Source organism: Eriocheir sinensis, chromosome 26 (assembly GCF_024679095.1).
Source record: "Eriocheir sinensis breed Jianghai 21 chromosome 26, ASM2467909v1, whole genome shotgun sequence".
NCBI lineage: Eukaryota > Metazoa > Arthropoda > Malacostraca > Decapoda > Varunidae > Eriocheir > Eriocheir sinensis.
The window spans coordinates 12,780,719-12,791,765 of record NC_066534.1 but is presented as its reverse complement, the minus strand read 5'-3'; the positions used below and the strand labels follow the sequence as shown (position 1 = coordinate 12,791,765).

The 11,047-nt window shown below is 50.2% G+C and overlaps 1 protein-coding gene across 9 annotated transcripts in view; it reads left to right on the top strand.

Annotated features, from left to right (window-relative positions):
- The first annotated feature begins 399 nt into the window (after positions 1–399).
- Positions 400–11,047, top strand: part of LOC127003779 (ecdysone receptor-like) — a 48,194-nt gene continuing 37,546 nt past the window's right edge. For 3 of the 9 annotated variants that reach the window (XM_050870806.1, XM_050870801.1, XM_050870804.1), the window contains exon 1: positions 400–3,381. In XM_050870806.1, coding sequence (XP_050726763.1) covers positions 3,024–3,381 — 358 coding nt within the window. In that variant the 5' untranslated portion in view covers positions 400–3,023. Of the gene's footprint in view, positions 3,382–3,689; positions 3,914–11,047 lie in introns of those variants that run through there. The other 6 variants (XM_050870805.1, XM_050870800.1, XM_050870802.1 and 3 more) reach the window with 4 other exon arrangements.

Sequence of the window (11,047 nt, the reverse complement as noted above, 5' to 3'; positions counted from 1 at the left end):
CTTGAACTCTTTCAAGAGAAGGGTATCAGGACAACTCTCCTCCCGAAACTGACCTCTCTTTCGGTCACCTCTTCTGATTCTTTTTTAGGAGCAGCGAGTAGCGGGCTTTTTTTTTATTATTGTTTCCTTTTTTTGTGCCCTTGAGCTGCCTCCTTTGTTGTAAAAAAAAAGTAGTAGTAGTAGTAGTATACGTAGTAGTAGCGGTAGTTAGTAGTAATAACTCTTGTAGTAGTAGTAGTAGTAGTAGTAGTAGTAGTAGTAATAATAACTCTTGTAGTAGTAATAGTAGTAGTAGTAGTAGTAATGATGGTGGTTGTGGTGGTGGATTTCGGTCATTAACATTCCAGAGTTCGCGGTCACACTTTTATTTTTCCCGTTGCCATGGTCAGGTTTTGTTTACATAAATCAATCCCAGTTTTTGTGCATTTGTTTCCCCGAATCTCGGCTCGCTCCTCCCTCCTCCTCGAGGCCTTTGTCCTCCTCGTGCTCGTAAGGTCACCGCCATTCCCAGCGAAGGACGGGGCGGGGCATCCCAGCGGCGCCCCGTCAAGTGTGCGCCTCGTGATGGCGGGGCGTGGCCGTGCGTGGCGTTAAACAGGCGGAGGCTGGGAAGGAGTGATTTAGCAAAGGAGTTGTCACCTTGGCTTCCATTGAGATGAGGAGGGAAGGAGGCGAAGGGAGGTTGATGAGCAGGGAAGGACGGACAAATGATAAGTCGTGTAAGAGAAGGGGAAGGAGACGCAGTTTGGAAGCAAAGGAAAGGATAGTAGAGAGAGAAAATTACATACGATTATGAGATGGAGTTGCAGAGGAGGATGGTGGAAAGGAATAGAGCGTAATCAAGGAGAGGAAAGTAGCGCCGGAATCCACCCGTGAGATCGAACCCTCCTCACTTAGCTGGGTCGTCTCGTAACGCCCCGCGGCTCGTTGCTGGGAGGGGTCGAGCTCTTACCCCTTTGGTGCTACTTTTACTGCGGTTAAAGAGAGGGTATGGGGTGCGCGTCGGACGAGAGGTGATGACGGCCATTAGGACGCGGCGGGAGGGGCTGGCGGCGGCGGTGTCGGCGGCGACGGCCGTGTGGAGACACCAGATTCGTTGAGATTAGGCGGACGGCCCGACTCAAATGACACCTCGAGCCAGATCTCCCTGGATCCATTACCTGAGACTCGATACTTTCCTGGCATTAATTTCCCTCCTAGTGGGCTGCTTGTCAGTCCGTGTGAGGCGTGACCCATGGGAAGACACGGCGGGTAGGCGTGTGAAGGAGGCGTGCGGCGTGGCGGGTGGCTGCCGCCGTGTCTTCCAGGCTTAGAGTTTGCGGTAAGGAGCTGGCGACGGCCGGATGTGGGCTGCGGGGGGCCGCACTGCCCCTCGCCCCCCTCCCAGACCGGCAACTTTCCCGGCAGGAAGAGGCTACGAGTCGAGGAGGGGGTGAAGGCACCGCAGGACATCGGCGAGAGGGAAGGAGGAAGCGGGGGAAGGGTGGAGAAAAGGGGGTTCTCACGCCCTGTATGCACTCCTTCCACCCTCAAGTCCTGCCTCTCCCCTCCCCTCCCACCACCACCACCAAGGTTCATATCCTATCTTGAATACTGCCCGAATCTCGTGTGTGTGTGTGTGTGTGTGTGTGCCACATTAAGACTGTCAGACCGACTCTGGCCGACAGACACTCAAGCAGTCGTGCCTATCGAAGGAGACCGGCAGGGAGGGTCCTCCTCCCCCTCCCCTACTTCTCCTGCTTCTCTCCAAGTTCTTGGAGGAGGAGGAGGAAACGGAGGTGCGAGTCATCCTTGCATCCGATTGAGGTTCACGACTTGGAGTGTTTTCGTGGCTCCCTGTGTGTTATCCTTCGTGCTTGGGGGCGGGGCGAGGAGGGGAGGGCGCGGGGAGCTGCCACACGCCGCCGCCGCGCTCAACACGCCCGCTGCTGACGCTCGCCTTGCATCACTTTAACGAAGCTTTCCTTTCGGCCTTATTAGGTTTGTCAGAAATGTTATTCGAGGTTCAGTGTGTCAAACTACTTTTGTTTGAAAAGGGAAGACATTAAGAAGGGCTGCGCCGCAACAGGTGGAGCGGCAGGGGAGTCTGGCCTACCTGCCTGCCTGCCCGGCCCCGAGTCCTGAGATATCTCAGGGTCGGTCACCCTGTCAGTTGCCCGCCAGCCGTCGTCGGGTGAGCACTTGATAGCTCGTGTCCGCTCCTCCCCGCTACGTTGTTGAATCCTGCGTCCCGCGTGCCTCTCGCTTTACCTCTACCCAGGAGGTGCTGCAGCAGAGGGACACTTCGCCGCGAGTGGCAGTAGTTGTGTTGATAACGCGATCACTCACCGTCAGAACTTCATTTTTGTTTTGTTGATGCAAGAGAGTGCCAGACGCTATTGTATGCCTGTTTTTATTTACCTTTGCTTCTTGGCAGTGGCTCAGTAACAGAGAGCCCGCAGCCCCGTGACCCCCGCCTCAGTTTAACCGATAACAAGACGTGCGTGATAAGATAAGTCGTCAATACTCCCTTGCTGTGTACAAGAGCCGCGGCGTCTCAGTGCTGGAGTGACTGGCCTCGCGAGAGTTCCAGCGGCACACAAGGTCAAGTTCATTCGCTGACTCCCGCCACCCCCGCACGGCCGTGCCTTCACTCCTTCGTCAAGTTTTCCTGAACCTGTTGCACGAGGAAAGCCAAGTGAAAGGAAAAGTTGCTTTCTACCTGACCTGGTAACCGACGGCACCTGACCTAAATACTACGTCACCCATTCACCGAGAGATTGCTGACAGGGCACACTTAACCCACACGAGGAGCGCCGCCGCCGTAGTGAGAGTGGGTGGAGTCACACACACTCCCGCTGAAGATGGCTCTGGCCTTTACATAAGTGATCCGGAATTGTAGCCTAAGATGATCCCCTCTGTAGCCGCCTCGCCTCCCACCGACGGCTTACCCTCGTAAGCTTAGTGTCCGCCTCCAAGTGACGCATTAGACCCGTGCTTGACTCGCGTGCGACGGTCAGTGGACAGCGACGCGTGACCCTCGTATGGCCAAGGTGCTGGCGACGGCACGTGTCGATGGAATGTTTGTGTTGGGCTCTGGTGTGGCCACACTCAACCTCTCCACCATGGGGGACGAGAGTTGTTCCGAGGTGTCCAGCTCGTCACCACTCACCAGTCCCGGCGCCCTCTCACCGCCAGCCCTCGTCAGCGTCGGCGTCAGCGTTGGCATGAGTCCTCCCACCTCCCTGGCCTCCTCAGACATCGGAGAGGTGGACCTTGACTTCTGGGATCTCGACCTCAACTCCCCCAGCCCCCCGCACGGCATTGCCCCCGTCGCCCCCACCAACGCCCTGCTGCTCCCCCGCGCCATGGCTTCGCCCTCCGACACCTCCTCGTTATCAGGTATTGTCCCCTGACCGCGTGCTTGTCACAGATGTCCTCAATAGATAGTGTCCACACTTGAGTGTTAGCATGAAGTACTAGCCCCCCCCCCCCCCACCCCCCACCCCCACCCCGGTCCCTCCTGTCCATATACAACCGTGGCGGGGTCACATTGGCCCTTTCCCAGAATGATAAGGTATTTGCCTGAGTGAGGTAATGGTGAAAAATGCCAGCACGCTCTCCGCTGGTCGTTGCACTCGTTATCACGCAAATGATTGTGAATAAGCGGAGTGATGGGTGTTATCTCCTTATCGCGCGTGACATTATAAAACTTGCTTCTCCCTTGAGTGCTCGTGCCGGCGTCCCGGTGGCACAGTTCTGCCCCACAAGCGGCTCGCGGCCTCGCGCTGATCCTGACCCAGACGAAGCAGGTGGCGGTGCTGCAGGGCCGGCGTCCGTGGCCGTTCGCTACGCGGCCAAGGGTTGTGTAACACTTTCAGCACGTGAAACAGACCTAGGGACGCGCGGCCTCTCACGAGATGCACGTGAAAAGGTTGTTTGTGAGCTCAAATTCCCCGATTGTTGAAGTAGTTCAATAACAGGAACTGGTAAATGATTTAAGTAAATGATTGTTCAGGCACTGTAACTTAGACTGACCCTCCATGAGGTTCCGAGAGAGAGAGAGAGAGAGAGAGGGGGGGGGGGGGGGGGTGTTTGTGAGGGAGGTCAGCAAGTTGCGTGAGCAGTTTGCGTTACCAGAGGCGATAAGAGAGCAGTGACCCAGATACACCCTATCACCTGAGGGCCAATAGAGTGGGTACAGTTGTGCCTCCGCCTCCCCCCTACCCCCCCGCGCCTCCCCCCTACCCCCCCGAGCCTCTCCTTCAACCCCCCCGCGCCTCCCCTTCACCCACCCCAGCCCCTGCGGTCTGTGGTGATGGTGGAGCCCCGACAGGAGAGAGAGAGAGAGAGAGAGAGAGAGAGAGAGAGAGAGAGAGAGAGAGAGAGAGAGAGAGGCCAGGTCCCGCTGCATGGTGTTCGGTTGTCACTATGTGTGTCATGGCGACGGCACCGGGTGGCCTCGCTTCCCTCCCAGGCCACGGGCGGCGGATGGCTCCTCCTCCTCCTCCTCCTCCTGTTGCTTGTTCCTCCGCGTCATGAACTAACTCCCAGATCCCGGGGCCGCGCGTACCTCATGATCCCCCTGTTGAATGCTTCCCTCCTAGCCCCGCCGCGGGAGGCGCTGATGATGCCGATGATCGTAGAACTTCTTCCTGGACCAGTAAAGATCGTGGTAGTGGTGGTAATGATACTACTACTACTACTACTAATAATAATAATAATAATAATAATAATATCGACGTTTCTGTAATACCGGTACACCATTTCTTTCAGCCGCCCTCTGAATCCCCTTCTACCCGATTCACTGCTACAGGACAGGAGGCACCAGTGTGTGTGTGTGTGTGTGGGGGGGGGGGGGGTCTGGGGTGCATGATGGTAAAGGTACTTAAATGAGTTGAGTCTTTTGAAAGGACATTTTCTCTCTCTCTCTCTCTCTCTCTCTCTCTCTCTCTCTCTCTCTCAGATATGAACTTTAATGACTTTCTCCTAACAGGTATTTCATTCAGACATTTTCAACATGTATCGTGTGGCTATGCTGCAGTATGTAATTGGCGATCGTCAGTATTTAGTTTCGGGCATTATCCATATCTATCTACCCACCTATCTATTCGCCTATCTATCTAAAAGAAATCTATAATAGTGCCTCTCTAATTCCCCCTCTGGAGTGTCGTGTCAGTGCCAGTCATTGGGGTTCAAGCACAACGTTAAGCCGTCCCCACACAGCCGCCATTAGTCCTCGTTATTTCTGTAAGCTCGTCCACCAGCCTGCTCTCACGACCCTACCGTTGTACACTATGACCTTTTCGCCAGCCTTCCCCCCCCCCGGGCATCCACCCAGCACGCGTCACCATCACAAAGCGGGTACCAGTTAGGGGTAACCTTCCGCTCCTGTGCCGTTGCAATGACCCGCTCCCCTGCTCTACTCTAGGTTTTGACCACTGCCCGGAACCGTATCTCGAGTTGCCCTTTTTCCGTCTCCTTGCATTGAGCCTCCACAAGCCTGTCGTGGGCGTGGCGAGGGGCGCGTTGACTCAGGACATCCCGAGCCTTGGTTTTGACTTGTGGGTTCACAGCTGCCTTACTAGGAAATCACGCACTGTCACGTTGATTCACAGTCATTCCAACCTTTTTGCTTCAGACTAATCACGATTTATTTTGTAAATGTCATAATTGGTTAATATTATGGCAGCCATCAAAGAGGCTCAAGGCGACTCGCCTCAGACGAGTCAAGTCCTTCTCCGAGTGGCTGACCCCGTGGCCTTGTAAACAACTGTGTAGGGACGACACTCGCTGCGCTCTGGATCTGGACGATAATTTCTGGAAGAGGAGCGGTCAGGAGGGGTCTTTGGCCGTGCGAAGTGCGCAGAATGTAGATCTGTGTGGCAGTGTTCTCAGGGAGGCGGGGGCTGCCCTGCCGCCGCCGAGGAACTGAGTGTGTTGTGTCTATATGTGCTTCGCGTTTCTTGGGAAAGTCTGTTATGCATCGACACTAATAGAAATGATTTGATTTATACTAAGAAATTATGCTTCTCCCTCCACGTCTTCCTCCTCCTCCTCCTCCTCATCATCATCATCATCATCATCGTCGTCGTCATCAACACATTAATTATATCATCACTTTGCCGCTAGAGCACACACACACACACACACACACACACACACACACACACACACACACAGAGAGAGAGAGAGAGAGAGAGAGAGAGAGAGAGAGAGAGAGAGAGAGAGAGAGAGAGAGAGAGAGAGAGATTAATGAATGGAATCATCATGACGCTCCCCAAAATGTCATGAGGTTGTTGATATATATTTGGTGATACGTTATCTTTTCCCTCTTTTATTCAATCATTCATTCTTCATTGCATATTTACCTTATATAAATTACTGTGTGTGTGTGTGTGTGTGTGTGTGTGTGTGTGTGTGTGTAATTGTCGCTGGTATTTTCAGGCCACGTTCTTACATATTTTTCCCACAAGCTTCACCTTCAGCGCCAGGGAAGCATAAATCGCGCCCTGCACTAAAAAGACACTTATTAGCCTGTTTTTCGACCTTCAAGAGTCTTTTCAGCATTATTTTGTATTCACGTCGGCCAAGGACTCGACACACGCAAAAAGTAAACATGCCAGATAACTATAATGGCCTCTTGCTGATAAAAACGTCCCTCGCATCTTTACTGGCCCCAAAAATTAATAGATAAGGAAAATAATATCTTGAGGGGCATAAATAGGTCTCTCTCTCTCTCTCTCTCTCTCAGTGCGTAACATTGTAATTTTAACTCATTATCTGTGTTTTAATTTATATTTTCGTTGATTTATTTGTTGACTTATCTCTTTGTTATCCTTAAGTAGCTGAGTTGCGATAAGTAGGCCTGTGTGTGTGTGTTGTTGTTGTTTCTGCTGTTGTTGCTGTTGTTGTCCTTGGGGAGAAAGTTGACCTATACACCCACTTTCCTGCTGACGTGTGCTGACCTTGGCTTTCACTTTTCCACCCTCGTGATGGCCCTGCTGACGCCCGCACACACACACACACACACACACACACACACACACACACACACACACACACACACACACACACACTACTTGCTGCTAAACCACTCCTCTGTCGTCTCAACACCACCACCATCACCACCATCATCACCACCACCACCACCATCACCACCACCACCATCTATATAATTATGGCTTTTTCTCAGAAGAGTGACTCAGAAATGTCTGGCAGCTCGTGTGGGACGAGACAAAGGCACACACACACACACACACACACACACACACACACACACACACACACACACACACACACACACACACACGCACACACCTCGACAAGTGCACGCATACAAGTCGGAAGCGGCTCCTCGTCTGGTTCGGGAAAGCAATATATGAAGTCACGGTCACTTCAAGGCGAGGCAGGAAAAACGGGGAAGGCATTACAAGGCGGTGCTTTCATTTCTAGCTCAATACACTTATTGTTGAGTTTAGCTTCCTAGTTCACTTCGTCTTATCATCGGAGCCGTTATCGGAGGCACAGTATTTGTTATTTCTGCTTCTGATAACGTGAGTGTTTTGTAATATTGAATAATAATACTGTATCTCCGTCTCACTGTTAACTCTTATCTCTTCTCATACACACACTTATCTCGTCGCCCTGTCTCTTCTCCGTCTCATCTCTCAGGCTGGTTACGTTAAGGAATATTGACCTCAAGGATATGTATTATGTTGAGTATTTTTATTACCTTCTCTCGTTCCAGCTGTTCTTGTATCGTCCGGGTATTTCCTCCTCACAATTCTAGTCCGTATTTACCTCCATTATTTCTTTACCTTGTGTCGTCTCCAGGTGTGTTGTCCTCACTTTTCCCCTGATCCCCTTTACCTGCCTTAAGGGGCTATTACACTGGGCAAATTTTCCGTGGATCTTCAGTCAAACCACGATTTCCGCTGGCGTGGTTCTCATATTTCCATGGTTTTCTGACGTGTCCACGATCTTCCAAAGTTACGATAGATTTAAAAGAAGAACGACGGTATATTACTCACCATCAGCAGCAGCAATAACAAGAAACAAATGAGAACCACGCTAGCGGGAATCGTGGTTTGACTGATGATCCACGGAAAATTTGCCCAGTGTAATAGCCCCATTAAGAATATCCCCTCTTAATATCATCGCTTTTACCTGCCCGCCTCTTTTTGTACCTTTATCACATCAATCTTTCCCCTTTTCGTTGACCTCATGCTCCTTTCTCCTCCGCAGTCCTTCACCTGCCTTATAAGTCTCTCGTCTCCTGCATCATTCTTACCTTTCCTGCGTTTTGTTTTGCATCTGTCGCTCTTCCAGTCATTCTTTTTATACTCAACTTTTCCTCACCTGCCTCTTGAATCGCTCTTGCTTTCGTGTCATTCTTTTTTTTTTTTTTTATATACTCGACATTTTTCCACTAGTCTTTCTTTTTTCCTTTGGTCCTTACCTTCTTTCACCTTCCTTTTACCATGTTACGAATGTCTCTCTTGCTCACATCTCTCTTTCCTTTCCTCTTCTCTTTAATTCGTCATCTTTCACAACATTTCCTCTTCTTTTATCCTTTCCCTTCATCTCCTTTCCTTCACTTTCCTCACGATTATATTTTACTCCTTCATCATCCTTGCCTTCCTTCATTCGTCACCCCATCTTGACCCTCTTCTTCCATTCGTCTGTCTCAGTCTTTCATCTTTCGTCTTTCAACCTCTTTTATCAATTTTCCTTCCTCTTGCATCAGTCTTACCCTCTTTTTTTTTCACTTGTCATCCCTATAAATTCATCCTCTTCCTCTTGCATCATCTATACCCTCTTCTCCCACTCCCTATTTTTACAAGCTCATCTTTCACCCTCTTTTTATCAATTTTCCTTCCTCTTGCATCATTCTTACCCTCTTTTTTTCGTTCGTCATCCTTACACGCCCATCTTCCTCTCCCTCTTGCATCATCTTTACCCTCTTCTCTCATTCCCCATTTTTACAAGCTCATCTATCTTTCATCTTATCTTTTCCTCTACTTCCATTCGTCTCTCTTTACCAGTCATCCTTACTCCTGCATTATTCTTATCTTCTTTCAGTCTTTCCTCTGCATTCATACGTCATTCTTACAAGGTCATTGCTCCTGCTCTTGCGTCACTTCTACGCCGTTTCTTCGTCTTGCAGAATTTTCCTCCTCCTATCTAACCCCTCTGTTCGTCATCCGCGACCTACACCACTCCTCGCTTACCTCCTCTTCTCCCTTCTTCCCTCCCGTCTATCTCTATCCATCTATTTATCTATCCCTCTTTCTGGTATCATCTTTTTTTATCTTATTCTTGGCGTTCATTACCCACCATCTGGACCTCTAAACCCTCGCCTCTTCCCTCTCCTTCCTTCCTTCTTTCCCTCTATCCTTCTCTGTATCTATCCTTCCTCCTTGCTTCATCTCCTCTTTTATCCTATCCATTTTTCATCCACTCATCCACCACCTGCTCCAGTATATCCTCGCCATTCCACCCCTCTATTCTTCCCTCTTTCCATTCCCTCTATCTCTATCCTCTCCTTTTCTTATCTTACCCTTCTCGTTCTCCATCCTCCACCTGCTCTACTATGCTCCCATCCCCCTTTCTCCCTCTCTCCCTCTCTCTTTGTCCCCTCCATCCCGGATTCACCCTGCTTGTCACCCTCGCCCTCGTCTCCCTTCCTTCCTCAACATCCCTCGCTGTGCCCCATAAAACCCTCTTCCTTTGGCGCGCTGGACACCCCATTATGCGGCGTGACTTGCAACGCGCTAAGACCTCACACATCGTATACCCCTCGCCCCGTATCCTCCTTATGGTCTTGTTGGCGTGGCTCCCCGGTCCTCTCCCATACACTCTCCGCGACCCGTCCCGTTCTGAGAGTCCTCGTACCTTACCTAACGCAACTTCAAACTTATCCTGTCTTAACCTATTCCTTCGATCTTAACCTATTTCTTCAATCTTAACCTATTCTTTCCCATCTTAAACCCAACTTCAGCTTACCTATTTCAACTTCAGACCTATTCTATCTTAACCTAATCCTTCGATCTTAACCTATTTCTTCGATCTTAACCTATTCTTTCCCATAACCCAACTTCAGCTAACCTATTTCAACTTCAGACCTATTCTATCTTAACCTAATAATTCGATCTTAACCTATTTCTTCGATCTTAACCTATTCTTTCCCATAACCCAACTTCAGCTAACCTATTTCAACTTCAGACCTATTCTATCTTAACCTATTTCTTCGATCTTAACCTATTCTTTCCCATAACCCAACTTCAGCTAACCTATTTCAACTTCAGACCTATTCTATCTTAACCTATTCCTTCCTGTCTTAAACCCAACTTATCTATTCTATCGTTTTATCCTTATCCTTACTTAACTTATTCTAATCTATCCATATTCTTATTTAACCTAACCTAGCCTATCCATGTCCTTACTTAACCTGTCCTAACCTATCCATATCCTTACTTAACCTACCTAACCTATCCTATCCAATCCCTGCTTAGCCTTATTTCACACGTAGCGCACTTTCTTCTCGTTCCTAACTTAACCTAACCCATGCTATCCTATCATAACCTATCATCCCATGCTATCCTATCCTGACCTATCCTAACCTACCCTATGCTATCTCTGCTTACCCACATATCACAGGTGCTAACGGAGCTGCATTCTCTTTTTGCCCTATTGTTACCAGACTCGCCTTTAATATAACCTCGACTTCGTAACCTCAACTTTTATAACCTCGACCCGCTTCGCTTTCCCCCCGCCCCGCCACGCCTCGTCCCGCCCTGCCCCGCCTCACCTTAACTCACCTCGCTTACCTTAACCTTACACATACGTTCTTATAGCGCATCCTTCTCCTTTTGTCCTCTGAGCGAGCGTCGTCCGTTGCTTGCCCCGCCACGCCCTCTTAACCTAGGCCCGCGCTTGCCCGTCCCGTCCCGCCCTGGCAATACCCTCCAAGCGTACCTTATAACCTTACACGCACTCACGACGCATCCTCCTCAATCTTTCCTTCTGCCCAAGCGTCCTCCGTTGCCTGCCCCGCCCCTTTATA